The sequence below is a fragment of the Lethenteron reissneri genome, chromosome 3, assembly GCF_015708825.2.
Source record: "Lethenteron reissneri isolate LAM-NWPU_2019-01 chromosome 3, ASM1570882v1, whole genome shotgun sequence".
Classification (NCBI taxonomy): domain Eukaryota; kingdom Metazoa; phylum Chordata; class Hyperoartia; order Petromyzontiformes; family Petromyzontidae; genus Lethenteron; species Lethenteron reissneri.
The window spans coordinates 12,720,228-12,735,745 of record NC_083781.1 but is presented as its reverse complement, the minus strand read 5'-3'; the positions used below and the strand labels follow the sequence as shown (position 1 = coordinate 12,735,745).

The 15,518-nt window shown below is 52.5% G+C and overlaps 1 protein-coding gene across 1 annotated transcript in view; it reads right to left on the bottom strand.

Annotated features, from left to right (window-relative positions):
* The window catches only part of ITGB4 (integrin subunit beta 4), a 65,863-nt gene that overhangs the window by 29,574 nt on the left and 20,771 nt on the right, over positions 1 to 15,518 (bottom strand). The window contains 10 exon segments of the mRNA XM_061558598.1: positions 59 to 188; positions 858 to 947; positions 3,615 to 3,718; positions 4,580 to 4,803; positions 6,240 to 6,316; positions 7,329 to 7,493; positions 8,620 to 8,748; positions 9,879 to 9,968; positions 11,131 to 11,394; positions 12,316 to 12,487. Of these exon segments, the coding sequence (XP_061414582.1) occupies positions 59 to 188; positions 858 to 947; positions 3,615 to 3,718; positions 4,580 to 4,803; positions 6,240 to 6,316; positions 7,329 to 7,493; positions 8,620 to 8,748; positions 9,879 to 9,968; positions 11,131 to 11,394; positions 12,316 to 12,487 (1,445 nt within the window).

The window sequence follows — 15,518 nt, the reverse complement described above, 5'->3', positions numbered from 1 at the left end:
GTGCTTGCGTGTTGTGTATGTGCGTGCGTGTTGTGTGCGTGTTGTGTGAAGCACCGACCTCCCTTGAGCTCGTCGACCATGACGGTTTGCGGGGAGCATCGTCCGCACTCGTCGCCCTTCTTCTCGCCGGTGCCCCACGCCTGGCACTGCACGCACGAGCGCGTGTCCTCGCACAGGCCCAGGCACTTCTGCTCGCACCGATGCACGCACGCACGCGAACATCACCGCCGGGCACTCGGAGCCATCGGTGCCGCTCACGAGCCATCGTGGCAGGCAGCCGACTCGCTCGGCGTTTCCACGGCGGCACAGCAGCGACTCGCGCGCCGCTCTCTGGAATCCGGTGAGCCGAGTTTGATTCCCGGCCGCGGGTCGAAACCCTCCGCTCGTGATACGCACGTCGAATTCTGCACGTGGGAATCAATTCATTTGTGATTTACGTAAAATTATGCACGAATTATATGGTAGATTCAGGTTAACGGAGAAAATTAAACCGTATGAATGAGATAGTGAAAAGAAATTGGAAAAATGTTCATGAGATGGGATAAAAAATACACACAAAACATTGATTCTTAAAGGGGATCATGCCACCAAACCATGGCGAGTCACAACATCTCTGGCAGGGTGTATTGTTACCTACCTCGAGTTTTATGCACCAAAAACAAAGATCCCCGCATAACCCTCAACAGACTGTTGGAGCAAGTGCTGTTAGCGAGCACCTATTACTGCCGCTCCTCCCACACACCCGCCCACACGCACACCCCACGGCACATGAGAATTACCGTATAAAGCTTCTTCAAGGACGTGACCCCGGTACAAATAGTGGAGCTGCGTTGCCCCCCCCCCTCACCACCACTCACCAGGCAGACCTCGCAGGTAGAGCCACTGAACTGCTGCTTGTCACACTCGCACACGCCGCAGTGACACGTCCCGCGGCCGTTACAGATTCCCTGCGAACACAACGAAACCGTCAGCTCCCCTTCTCGCCACAGAGGGGGAACAGCGCGGCCACGCAGCCACAGTGGCAGTGGTTAGAGCAGTCGCTGATGCACGCGCATGAGCGTGCGTGTAGGTCGACTCAGCTTCAAATGAGTACCTGGTGAAGTGTGTAAACATCGCCACTCGGGAGACAAAGGCTGGCCGGGCGTGGTGCTGGCCACCCATCCCCTCGTGTACCGTTCTGGCCTTCATAGGTGCTCGCTAACAGCACTTGCCCCTACAGTCTGTTAAGGCTATACGAAGGATCATTATCATTGTGTCCGGTAAAATGGACACGACTGGGCAGTTGGAGGCAGTCGCCCTACAACAATAGTGGAGGGCACGGGAGCGACGCTCAAAACAACGAGCGGAGCGCCGTTGAGGCTAAAACGCAGCAAGTTGGAACACAAGGGGGCACAGTTGGTGCATTGGCCAGTCATCTCAGTCACGTCAACCCATGGCAACTGGGTCTGTCCTGTGACCTGCTGCCAGCAAGCCTTTGACACTTCACCCGGCCTCAAAATTAACTTGGCCTGGCACAAGCGCCGTGGTGACGTTACTGCTACTTAGTGGCGAATGGCGGCTGTTGTTGTTGTTGTGTGAGTGTGACACCCTTTGTCTTTTCTTGGCGTGTGAGTGTGTGAGTGAGTGTGTGAGTGAGTGTGTGAGTGAGTGTGTGTGTGAGTGTGTGAGTGAGTGTGTGAGTGAGTGAGTGAGTGTGTGAGTGAGTGTGTGAGTGAGTGTGTGAGTGAGTGTGTGAGTGAGTGTGTGAGTGAGTGTGTGAGTGAGTGAGTGAGTGTGTGAGTGAGTGTGTGAGTGAGTGTGTGAGTGAGTTAGTGAGTGTGTGAGTGAGTGTGTGAGTGAGTGTGTGTGTGAGTGAGTGAGTGTGTGAGTGAGTGTGTGTGTGAGTGAGTGAGTGAGTGTGTGAGTGAGTGAGTGTGTGAGTGAGTGAGTGAGTGTGTGTGTGAGTGAGTGAGTGAGTGTGTGTGTGAGTGAGTGTGTGAGTGTGTGAGTGAGTGTGTGTGTGAGTGTGTGAGTGAGTGAGTGTGTGAGTGAGTGTGTGAGTGAGTGAGTGTGTGAGTGAGTGAGTGTGTGAGTGAGTGTGTGTGTGAGTGAGTGAGTGAGTGTGTGAGTGAGTGTGTGTGTGAGTGAGTGTGTGTGTGAGTGAGTGAGTGAGTGTGTGAGTGTGTGTGTGAGTGAGTGAGTGAGTGTGTGAGTGAGTGTGTGTGTGAGTGAGTGAGTGAGTGTGTGAGTGAGTGTGTGAGTGAGTGAGTGAGTGTGTGTGTGAGTGAGTGAGTGTGTGTGTGAGTGAGTGTGTGAGTGTGTGAGTGAGTGAGTGAGTGTGTGTGTGAGTGAGTGAGTGAGTGTGTGAGTGAGTGTGTGAGTGTGTGAGTGAGTGTGTGAGTGAGTGAGTGTGTGAGTGAGTGTGTGAGTGAGTGTGTGAGTGAGTGTGTGAGTGAGTGTGTGTGTGAGTGAGTGAGTGAGTGTGTGAGTGAGTGTGTGAGTGAGTGAGTGAGTGTGTGTGTGAGTGAGTGAGTGTGTGTGTGAGTGAGTGTGTGAGTGAGTGTGTGAGTGAGTGAGTATGTGAGAGTGTGTGAGTGAGTGTGTGAGTGAGTGTATAAGTGAGTGAGTGTGTGAGTGAGTGTGTGAGTGAGTGTATGAGTGAGTGAGTGTGTGTGAGTGTGTGAGTGAGCGAGTGAGTGGGTGAGTGTGTGTGTGAGTGAGTGAGTGTGTGAGTTAGTGGTGTGTGAGTGAGTGTATGAGTGAGTGTGTGAGTGAGTGTGTGAGTGAGTGAGTGTGTGAGTGAGTGTATGAGTGAGTGAGTGTGTGAGTGAGTGTGTGAGTGAGTGTATGAGTGAGTGAGTGTGTGAGTGAGTGTGTGAGTGAGTGTATGAGTGAGTGAGTGTGTGAGTGAGTGAGTGTGTGAGTGAGTGTGTGTGTGAGTGAGTGTGTGAGTGAGTGAGTGTGTGAGTTAGTGAGTGTGTGAGTGAGTGTATGAGTGAGTGAGTGTTGAGTGAGTGTGTGAGTGAGTGAGTGTGTGAGTGAGTGTGTGAGTGAGTGAGTGTGTCAGTTAGTGAGTGTGTCAGTGAGTGAGTGTGTGAGTGAGTGAGTCTGTGAGTGAGTGTGTGTGTGAGTGTGTCTGTGAGTGAGTGTGTGAGTGAGTGAGTGTGTGAGTTAGTGAGTGTGTGAGTGAGTGTATGAGTGAGTGAGTGTGTGAGTGAGTGTGTGAGTGAGTGAGTGTGTGAGTGAGTGTGTGAGTGAGTGAGTGTGTCAGTTAGTGAGTGTGTCAGTGAGTGAGTGTGTGAGTGAGTGAGTCTGTGAGTGAGTGTGTGAGTGAGTGTGTCTGTGAGTGAGTGTGTGAGTGAGTGAGTGTGTGAGTTAGTGAGTGTGTGAGTGAGTGTATGAGTGAGTGAGTGTGTGAGTGAGTGTGTGAGTGAGTGAGTGTGTGAGTGAGTGTGTGAGTGAGTGAGTGTGTCAGTTAGTGAGTGTGTCAGTGAGTGAGTGTGTGAGTGAGTGAGTCTGTGAGTGAGTGTGTGAGTGAGTGTGTCTGTGAGTGAGTGTGTGAGTGAGTGAGTGTGTGAGTTAGTGAGTGTGTCAGTTAGTGAGTGTGTCAGTGAGTGAGTGAGTGTGGCACTCACCCCACGGCCATCGCGGCATGTTTCCACACCCAGGGGACACTGACACGCCTCCCCTGTCCAGCCGGCGCTGCACTCACACTTCCCGCAGCTGCAGTCGCCGCGACCTGCACTCACACACACGGACATGGACACAGAGACGAGACAGAAAGATACAACTAAAACCAAAATTTTTATATAAAATAAACTAAACTATTTTATTTTTACCGGGTAATCGCCACTGAGCTATTTTTCATAAGCGACCTGGCCCACGTGGAAATTGATAGCAGCCAAATACCTGAAACGCATGCCAGGAACAAAGGGAGTTCACATTGAAAGATTGAAAATTAATTTCTTTCTAACGGCTTTTTTGTTGCGTTTAGTTCGTTGTCCTTCCCCACCGGCACCTCCGATTGGCACGGTTGGCTATGTAGAGTGCGAAAGAAGTTCAGTGTTCGTACAAACATACGTACAACATCTCCCCCCCTCTCCCCGGTGAAACCTAAACAGACTGATAATAGTTTTTTTACCCTTCTATCTGGCAACAAAACTGACACCTTTTTTTACGAGGAATCATGTTTGCATAGACCACAATACCTGCAGTCATAATGCAAAAAAAAAACATAACTCTGATAATGTATGCACTGTCCTTGAAGTTGATTGGTCCACACCCAAGACAGCTTTTCTTAGAGCCTAGTCTCACATGGTGTTGGAGCAGATGACGCCAAAAGGCGCACAACTTAAAGACACTGCACCTTCAGAGTATGAGAGCTCGGGGTAAGCATTTACACCATTGGAACCTCATTTGCCAGTTAAAAATATGATAATTGTATTTTTTCGTAATAAAAGGTGTCAGTTTTGTTGCCAGATAAAAGGGTAAAAAAACAATTATCATATTTCTTACTGGCAAATGAGGTTCCAATGGCCTAAACAGACTGTCGGGGCAAGATCCGCGCCAGCGGTGGGTTAGGGACGGCCCGCCTGCGCACCGTTGCAGATGATGCCGTTGGCGCGCGGGCACTGGAAGTTGTCGCACTCGCAGTACTGCCCGTAGTACTTCTCCAGCGGGTTGGGCCGCGGCCAACAGAAGCAGCTGCCGCACACGCAGTCGCCGCGCTTCGAGCAGGGCTCCGAGTCGCCGGGCCGCGTGCACGACGCCGCGTTCACCAACTGCGACGTCCCCAGCTTGCTGCAGTTGCAGTTGGAGCCCAGCCTGCGCAGGGACGGCGGCACACGCACGGATGGGCACGCGCGGGCGGGTGGGAACTCCCCCCCCCCCCGGATCCCTGCCGCCCCCTCCCCCGATACTTTTGTGTCATTTATTTTGTTGGGACGACCCAAAAGCTGAACTCTTCACGTCTCGCCAAGCTTGCTTTAGTCACGCTACACTGATCCGCGCTTGTGCAAGGAATGTGTTGCTCATGGGAGCGTTCACAAAAGCAACTAGCATTCATTGGTAGTTGCGCAATAAACTAAACTATGAACTCTTTTTTTATTTCACCAGGTCAGGTCCACTAAGCTGCTACGTAGCTCTTTTTAGAAGCGAGCTGGCTATCGCAAATGGTAGCTCAACGAAGTGGCTTATCACGTGGAAATGCATAGCAGCCAAATACTCGAAACGCACGGCGATTCTGAATGTGGAGGAGAAAAACCGGAGGACCCAGAGAAAAATCCACGCAACCACGAAGAGAGACACGCAAACTCCAAATATACAGCAGCAGGCATCTGCGTCGGGATCGAACCCACGACCTCCTGTATACCAAGCGAGGTAGTTAACATCTCAAAGCCACCGTGGCACCCAATAGGTAAAGGAGCAACCCCGCAACGTCTTGCTCAAGCCACTGCTGGCGGAAGGGCCTCCACTCGAGGCAACTCTTTCTAGAAAACCCCTCTGAAGTGGTGGTCCTTCTTCACCTGAGGTGCACACACTCCCTGGGGGTACGAGATTCCCTTTCTGGCCAGAATTTTGATAAAGGTAAATAATTAATCGAAAAACACAAACTAAGCATATTCTTAGGTGTTTTCGGTAAAGTCACGTAGGTAAAACATCAAAATTAATAAAAATAATAAAATAAAAAAATTATTGTAATGAAATAATTAAATATTTTGCTTTTTTTTTTTTTTACTTTATTAATTTTGATGTTTTACCTACGTGACTTTACCGAAAACACCTAAGAATATGATTCCTTGCAGTCACGAAAGCTTCAAGTCTAGAAACACAAACTAAGCACGGGCACGTAAGCACAACTACTTTGTTTCATCGAACTCTGTGTGTTTATTAACATTCTGATGGAGAACCAAAGGTGTGCAAGGCTGCAGTGAAGAAGCACTCAGGATGGGCCACCGTCACGTGGTCCAACCTGTGAAGTGTCCCCAGCCTGACCAGCGCCATCGACCAGCCCACTTGGGGCTGTCACCCGACGATGTCCCGGTGCGAGTGACCCACTGGTCAGACGTTCTCTTTTGGAAGTGGTGGGGGAGACCTTACCCCCCCCCCACCCCCCCCACCCCCCCCCACCCCCCCCCACCCCCCCACCCCCCCCCACCCCCCCACCCCCCCCCACCCCCCCACCGGTCGACTCGTGACGTGCGATCTAAGGCAAAGGTGCAAGTGGTTCCGGGGGGAGCCGAGCGAGCACCGCCACGTACCAGCCATCGTTGCAGTAGCAGTGGCCGCAGGTCAAGCGTCCGTTCCCACTGCACATGGGGTTCGACACCGGCGTGGCCTGCGGGCGCGGCGGACAGAGGGCGAGGACAAGGGGAGAGGCGGCGGGGGGGGGGGGAGCGAGACGGAGGGGAGTCAGCGTGAAGCCTATGCCGCGTGGCTCGCTGTGTTGTGCGTATGTGCAAAGACGGTCACGGCATCGCGGCGCTTTCAGATGCGCTTCTGCGGCCGTCTGGAACGCTCTTCCTTCCGACATTAGGAAGCCACTGGAGCGATGCACTTTTAAATCATCTAGATTGAAAACTCATTTATTGAGGACTGCTTTTTGTGTTTCGTTTGTTGTCCCCCTTCCCCGTACCTCCGATTAGCGCAATTGGCAATTGGCTACGTACGGTGTGAAATAAATTCAACATATATGAAAAAAGTACAACATGTATGTTGAACTTATTTCACACCGTACATAGCCAATCGTACTAATCGGAAGTGCGACAATCGGAGGTTTCAGTGCAGACCATCGCAGATCATCACTCGGGTCCCTCGCTGGCTCCTAATCGAATTCCGGATCAATCAAAGATCGCTCTCACCATCTTCAAGATCTTCCATGGACTCACCTCTGCCTTCCTCTCCCCTCTCATCTCACTCTACACCCCTCCACGCACTCTCCTACATCTCCAATCTGAGCTACTGCTCCAGGAAGGTTGCTCATTATCTTCTACTGTCCCTAATGTCTGGAACTCTCTTCCCCCAGCCATCCTTGCTGTCAACTCCCTGCCCTGTGTAAGTCCAGTCTCAAGACCTTCATTCTTTCCCTCTGCCTGAGACTGACTCTCAGCGATGAATTGTACCACACGGTGGCCCATTGCGTGCTTCTCTCACCTCGTGGCTTAGCACAAATCCAATTTTATGTAGGGGCATCTACCGCAACGGTCATAAATTGACGAATAGGTGGTATGCGGCGAAACGGCTGGTGACGAACAAACCGACTGCCACTACACCAACTGCTATTCGACGTAGCGCGACTGCGGGAGCGAGCGACAGATGACGATCTGGAAGGTTCCAGGTGCTCAGCTCACCTCGCACGGGCAGTCGCACAGGATCTCCGCGTTGATGTTGAGGCCGTCGTAGAAGCGCGCCGGCTTCAGCGTGAAGTTGATGTTGCTGCGCTCCCTGGGTGTCATGTCGCACAGCGACCGCTCGTTATAACGCTCGTCCGCCGTCAGCTTCACGCGGTAGTTCACCTGCACGGCGACGCGGGCGGTGGCGGAGGGGAGGGCACGTGAGAGCACGGAGAGATGATGCACGGGGATAAGGGGTCTCGGGGGAGATGGCGGTAGAGGGGAGATGGGGGTCACGGAGTTATGGTGACACAGGAACATGGGGACACGGGGTCATGAGGCACACGGGGGTCATGCGGGACATGAGTACGTGAGGGCACAGGGACTGTGCATGGGGACAGGACTCATCTGCCGTACTCCCATCTCCTGGCTACCTCGTTGCCCAAGCCCACAACCCCCGTTCGTCTCAAGCAGTCTCCCATGCCGAGTGCTGATGCCTTACAACACCTGGAATCCCAGAGCAGGTTCTCATGTAAGGCTCAACTCTGCTCAACTTCCAAGATCCGACGACATCAGGCACATGCAGGCTGATTCGGCCACAGACCGTGAGTCTGCACCACAGCATCGAGGGGGTGGAGAGGGCCGAGCCCCTCCTACATTATGATAGTGAAAGTAAAAAAAGTGTGGGTACAACATTTGACCCGAGTGTCGGTTCGTAGCTTCAGCCTTTGCCCACACACACAGAACGAGGTAGCGACAGCAGAACGCATGATAGATGACAGGGTCGTGCCCTCCCTCACTCCCAGAGTTTCTGTATGCTGCCCCCCTCTGCTCCCCCGTCTTTAAACTATCGGCGTGGTGGCGAGATGTTAGCTACCTCGCCTAGTATACAAGAGGCCGTGGGTTCGATCCCGACCCTGACACCTGTATATTTTTAGTTTGCATGTTTTTCTCCCCGTGGTCATGTGGATTTTTCTCCGGGTCCTCCAGGTATTTACTGCCACGTTTATAATCAACGTGAGTATTTGGCTGCTATAAATGTCCACGTGATCAGCCACTCTGTTGAGCTATCATTTGTGATAGCCAGGTCACTTCTGCAAAAGAGCTTCATATCTCAGTGGTGCCTTACCTGGTGAAATAAAAATATGAAGGTCGTTTTTTGTTCCCTCAAAGCAGAAATCATTTTTAAGAGTTTAAAAAACGAGGTCACGAGGCAGGGCTGCTGCCGTGAGCCACCGCTTGGGCCCAGGAGCCGGGCCTGCGTCGCCGCCGGACAACAGCGTGGCCCAGCGGAGGAGGAGACACTCACGATCTGGCCCGGCGTCGCGGTCACCACGCTGGCGTCCTTCTCCGTGCCGTCGGCCGCCACCTGCAGGAACTCGGCCTTGAGGTAGCGCGGGAGCCCCTCGGCCTGCAGCTGCAGCTTGGAGCGCAGAGCCTGCACAAGGCCGGGAGCGCGCGGCGCGTTAGAGAAGGGCCGAGCAGAGGAACGCCGGTCGCCACCAACAACGCCGTAGTCCGACTCTTACATCGACTGACAAGCAACAGACTTAATTTGCCCCTTGGATAGGTTGCCTGTCGGGCACAGCACCTGAGGGCTGCCCCCTGTTGTGGTTTTGCCGACGATCGCCCTTCACTTTGAAGACGCTGTCCAGGGAAATCTGTGGGCCTTCCCGGGACATTAACGGTCCCGGTAATATTTTTATTTACGTCGAAGTAATAATAATAGTAGATCACACAAGACGGTGCATTTACATGTAGCTCTCCTCCCCTTCCTGTACCGTGAGATATTCCTCTTCGCATGACATGTCCCATTGATTTTTTTAACCTCAGAGGTGCAGACCCAAGGGCTATTTTTATTTGTTACCAGAAGGAACCAGGGATCTAACAGGTATTGATGAGCAGCTATGCACAACCTTTGATTCAGTAAAAAAAAAAACACGAGAGAAAATGTAAATTGTGCTAATCGTATGAGGTGTTAGAAATCGCCAAACTCTCCTCCCATTCGTCTACAGCAGAAATAAACATTCCGAACAAAGCCTCAGATAAAAAAAAGAAGCTAAATAATGAGAATTCAGCACGCAGACAAGGTGTGCGCGGATCACTTAGGAGCGTGTGGATGACGGCAGCAAGCACGGATCGTGGAGAATTGGACAAGAGAGACGTTTTATCTTCTTGCTTCTTTCGGTAAAGTCACGTAGAAGGGAAATAATGAAGTAATAAAATAATAAAAATAAAACATAATAAAATACAATACAATGTTTTATTTTTATTACTTTATTATTTCCCTTCTACGTGACTTTACCGAAAGAACCAAGAAGATGAATCCCTGCAGTCACGAAAGCTTTAAATCGAAACTCAACGATGTATAAACACTGGATGGCCTCTGTACAGATGGAGTAAGAACTCAGCTGTGAGTGACACAGTCAATGGCTCAGCTGGCTGTCGTGAGAAGTGAAGACTTGGGCCATGTTTGATACGTTTTACCGTCGTAAATGTAAACAAAAAACACCCCCCCCCCCCCCCCAACGGGGGGTGCCAGGCCGCTGGGCGTGACGGTGGCCGCACCTTGAAGGAGGACTGCAGCAGCTGGATGATGTTGGAGGAGTCCTCCTGGAGCTCTCCGTACGTCGAGTCCGGGAAGAACTTCGCCAGACTCTGCCGAGACACGGGCACGAGAAACACGGGCGGTCGACTTCCCTCCACCAACAACGACGACAACAACCGCCGTTCATCACTAATTCAGGCGGTGACGTCACCGCGCCGCTTGTGCCATGCTAGGTGCACTCTGAGGCCACGTGACGTGTCGAAGGTGCCGTCGGTTGACTGACTGAGATGGCTGGCAGATGCGCCACCCGTGCCCCCTACTGTGCCAACTTGCTGCGTTTTAGCCACCCGGATCTCTCCGCTCGTTGTTGTGAGCGTCGCTCCTCCGCCCTCCGTTGTTGCTGGAGGGCGACTGCCTCCAACTTCCCAGAAGCGTCCTACACGAACCTCCGCCACAGAGGTCGATCTTGACACTGCTGCTACCAGTCATCGGCGAGTCCAATCAGCTCCACATCCTCCTGTACTCTAGCCCATGCCGCGCCCGTTTAGCCCCATCTATCTGGCGGAACAGAAGCTGCTTGGGCATGCGGTGGCTGGGCATGCGATGGCTGGGCATGCGGGCCACATGGCCCAGCTACACACCACGTGACCTTAGAACTGCTTTTGTATTTAGTTTGTTGTCCATCCCCCGCACCTCCGATTAGCGTGGTTGGCTACGTATGGTGTGGAAGAAGTTCAACATACATACAAAGATCCCTCGTGTAGCCTTGAACAGGCTGGTGGGGCAAGTGCTGTTAGCAAGTAGCACCTATGAAGGGTGGCCAACACCACGCCCGGTGGCCTTTGTCTCCCCAGTGGCGATGTTTACAAACCACACCAGGAACTCATTTGAGGCCGAGTCAACCTAGGGGAGGCCCCGGTTCAGATAATCGTCACCGATGTTGGCCGCGAGCGGGAATCGAACTCGGGTCACGGGGTTCGTAGCGCAGCGCGCTAACCGCGACACCGCCGCTCCCCTTACACACACACGAAGAAACGTCGTGATTTAATGTAGTTGTTTTTTCAATTATTTATTTTTACCCACGTGACTTTACCGAAAAAACCAAAGAGCATGAATCCTTGCAGTCACGAAAACTTCAAATCTAGAATCCCCCGTCTAGCTTGAACAGAATGTTAGGGCGAGTGTTGTTAGCGAGCCGGCACGGCACACATACACACACGCACCAGCGCGCTCCGCGTGACACGCGGCGATAGAGGGGGGGGGTGACCTCACCGTGTACCACTCGATGGCGTGCTGCGTGACGGCAAAGATGGGGATGATGTTGTTCTTGCCCAGCAGGCGCACGAGCGTGGGCACGGAGGGGTAGTCCTGCGTCTCGCCCTCCGTGTAGTCGCCGTCGGGGGTCAGGTGGCACTGCTCGTCGTTGCGCTTGAGGATCCCCGCGAGGACGTTGGCTCCGTCGGCCTCGTAGTGGAAGGCCGACTCCGTGGAGAACACCAGCAGGTGGGTGGTGCGGTTGCGCCAGCCGATCTCCTTCTGCACAGTTTTTTTTTTTTAAGTTTTTTTCAGTTTCATTTATGAGGTATAGCCCTGTGAGCCATTCGGCTCTTGCATCGGGTGCAACCGCAACAAACAAAAACGTGAACAAGGAACATCTTCAAGTGACTACGCGCAAACAGAAAAATACAGGAAAAAACAGCAAAGTCTTCCAGAAAAAGCACCGATTTTCAACGCTGTGTGCAAAAATCCAAGTGGGATGCTGCAATTCAAACTATAACAACCATAAGACAATTTAGATTAAAGTTATCAAACAAATATGGCGAAACCAAAACGTTTTCGAAGTCACCAAAATAAAGCTATAAAAGCAATGTAACAGTGATCATAGGAACTATGATTGAAATTTTACAATAAACGATCTATATAACATGTACGACAAAACTTTGCAGCCATAGCTGGCTGCATGAGTCACTCCATAATAGCAGGAGTATCAGGAGGAGCATCAAAGATTTTCAATGCACGGCGAGGTACGGAGGGCACGCCAGGGAGTGTGTGTCAGTGCCAGTGTGTGTCTGTCTGTTGTCAGTGTGTGTCGGTGTGTGTGTGTCAGTGTGTGCGTGGTCCTCCACGAGGAGCAGGAGTGCAAAGGTCATCACGCTGCCCTACGAACCCAGCGACCCGAGTTCAATTCCGGCCAACACTGGTGACGATTATCCGAGACGGTCCTGGGCCTCCCCCGAGTCAACTCAGCCTCAAAATGAGCACCTGGTGCGATTATGCAAACATCGCCACTGTGGAGACAAAGGCGGCCGGGCGTGGTCCTGGCCACCCACCCCCTCGTGGTGTTTTGCCTTCTGTCATAGGTGCTCGCTAACACCCCCCACCACCTCCGTCTTTGTCGTTGTACAGTACTTCTGCGTCATCGTGCGCAGTGCCCCCCCCCCCCCCCCGTGCCCTCACCGTGCACACGGCCACTTGCAGCATGGCATCGAAGCCGCCCTCGGGAGCGTCGCGGTTGCCCGAGATCCGCTCGCCCTGCAGCTTGTCCTGGAAGTGCTGCACGTCGGACGTGAGCGGGATGACGTTCTTGAAGGAGAAGGGGGGGTCGCTGTCCTCCCACGGCTGCTTCAGCCTGTAGGGGGTAAGGCGGGCGGGGGGGGTGAGGGGGGGGGGCAGGATACGCGCCGACGTTGATCGATGCTACCCGCTCACTCGAACTCCGCCAAAGGTTCTTGGGGCCGTCCATAAATGAGGTCACGCGATTTTGGACGATTTTGACCCCCCCCCCCCCTCGTCACACGGCGTCACAAAGAGTCAGACCCCCCCCCCCCTTCAAATATGACGTCACAAAGCTCTGCCCCCCCCACCCCAAAAATAAAACATCCTTCAAATCGCTTTAAACTATTGTCATTGTAGTGCGGATTTAATGTGGCGCTGCACTCTGATGTTGTGGGAGAAAACATTTCTTAAAAGTCTATTTAGTTAAGTAGAATGTGTTGTCTATATTTATTAAAAGTTGCGCATTTTGATGTGACGTCACATTGCTCCAACCCCCCCCCCCCCTCTTCACACATCGTCACAAATGTCTGACCCCCCCTCCCAGGTGCGTGACGTCATTTATGGATGGCCCCCTTGATGTTACTCGCCACTGATGTTGGCCGTGAGCGGGAATAAAAGTCGACGCGGTGACTGCCGCACCACCGCCGATGGGATGGTAAATCAAACGCAGCTTGGTACACACGCACACACAAAGACAAAGTTCCCCCGTATAGCCTCAGCAGACTGCTGGGGCATGTGCAGTTCGCGAGCAGCACCTATGAAGGCCGGCACGGCACACGAGGGGGGTGAGTGGCCAACACCACGCCCAGCCGCCTTTATCTCCGATGTTTACACACCACACCAGGTACTCATTTGAGGCTGAGTCGACCTAGGGGAGACCCAGGACCGGTTCAGATAATCGTCACCGGTGACGGGAATCCAACTCCGATCACCGCGTTGTGCCAACAGCTACATTACAGCGGTCTCACAAAACAAAGACAAAGATCCCCCATATAGCCTTAACATACTGTAGGGGCAAGTGTTGTTAGCGAGCACCTCAGTCACATGCCAGTCCCGGCTCCTTCTCTCGGTCACGTGGCTCAACGTGGGATAGATTTGGCCCGCGATGCTGGCGCACCGCGCGTCCGCTCTTATTGACGAGGGCGAATGAATTCGACATCGCTTTGGCGGACGGGTTCCGGAGGCCCAGGAGCCGGTTCAAATGTCACTCGTCACTGCTGTCAGTTATCCTTGGCCGGGAATTATCCATCGTAACTTCATATGACTACATTAACACCCCCCACCCCCACACACACACAGACCCTATGGTCTTCGCACCTGGTAGGCTCACGGTGATGCCATCACCTCGACTCTCCTCTATTTAAGACCGGAAGCAGGAAGACTTCCTCACAATTCTGGCAAATCGCCTGACGAGGCTGGTTGTAAACCAGCAGTGAAAACGTCGTGCTCACATTGTTCGTGTTGTTGCAAGTTTACTCTCCAACGCCCAACAACCGGTGTGCTGAACTAGTGACGAATTGGCACGTTTTGTTTACGTGACAAGCCTCACTAATTGGCCGTGTCGGGTGGTGGCCGGTTTAACGACAAATCCATATTCACGCGATCTAACCCCCCCCCCCCCAAAAAAAACCTTTATTTTTGGAATTAAACTCACTGCTCGGTGTGCCAACCACCGCACCAGCTGTCCACCACGCAGCGGTGCACGGCAATTGCCCGTCATTGCCGAACACAAGGGAATGAATGCCCTGTTGCCCCGCTTAAGACGGAGTTCACCAACGTTTCTGTGGCGCACTATCGCAGCAACGGTGCAGTCAGGATGCGCGCCTCGTTGTCCTTGACATATGCGACGTGTAAAACATGTAACGGAGCACTTGCTAAAATTAAAAAACCTCGTCCCATGCAAGCATAATCAACCTCGGATGTTCGCACCCCTTTCTCTCGTTTATCTTTACTGCCCAAGTACGGGTCCACGGATCAAGCTCCCACCAGTGCATCGGACCACACTCTACTCCCCCCCCCCCCCCCCCCCTACGGTGGCTTCCAAGCCGCAGCCTTGAGCCGGAGCGTTGCGGTGCAAGTGACGCGCAGAGCTCCGCACAGGCGCATTCTGGAATCCGCTGCTCTGCAGCCATCTCGTGGCCACCCCCGCGGGCCGAGCCCACGACACGAGGTGTTACGTCCGCGCGCAAGGAAATTGCGCTTGTGACGTTGTGCAACGGACGTTCAACAACTTGCAAAAAGTGGCCAAACCCCCCACCATCGCCATTCACGTAAAACTTATTTTTTATGTTGTCTTAACATGCTTGTTTTCCCAGGAAAGTTTCACCAAGCCTGAGGGCTCTCTTTTTAATGACAACCCCTACTCGTTATCTCAACGGCCACGATGCTACGTACTATTTTATACTCGGGACCTGGTCGTCCTTTGGCGTCGTTCTCTGGTCTGACACTGGTGGTGAGACTAGGCCATAAAGAAGGCTGCTGTCTCTGGTGTAGGCCAATCAGTTTCAAGGACAATGCCCATATAAATATCAGAGCCATGTTTTGTTTGCATGTTCACCACAAGTACGTGTGTGGTTGATGCAGACATGATTCCTTGCAAAAGATTTCCATTCGGTGTTTGAACATCTTAACACCTGTTTTATTGCCAGAAGGGGTAAAACCTATTCTTATTTATTCATACTCTTATAACTGTCGCAAAACGCCTTGGAGTAAGGCGTTGCATAAATGCGATATAAGATGAAGGTGAGAACAAGCAGCAAACGCGCCATTGGCAGGGAGCATCACTGGCTGTGTGATGAGCAGTTGCGGTGGTGAGATGTTAACTCCCTCGCCCAGTATGCAGGAGGTCGTGGGTTCCATCCCAACCTTGGCGCCTGCTGCTGTATATTTGGAGTTTGCGCGCATCTGTCTTCCCGTGGTCACGTGGTTTTTTCTCAGGATCCTCCGGTTATCCCCTCCACGTTTAGAAACGTGGGTTTAGAGCAGTGGTTCTTAACCTTTTTGGAGGTACCGAACCCCACCAGTTTCATATGCGCATTCACCGAACCCTTATTAATTGGAAAAATAAAATAAGATCTTTTCAAATTCAAAACATAGGTATATGT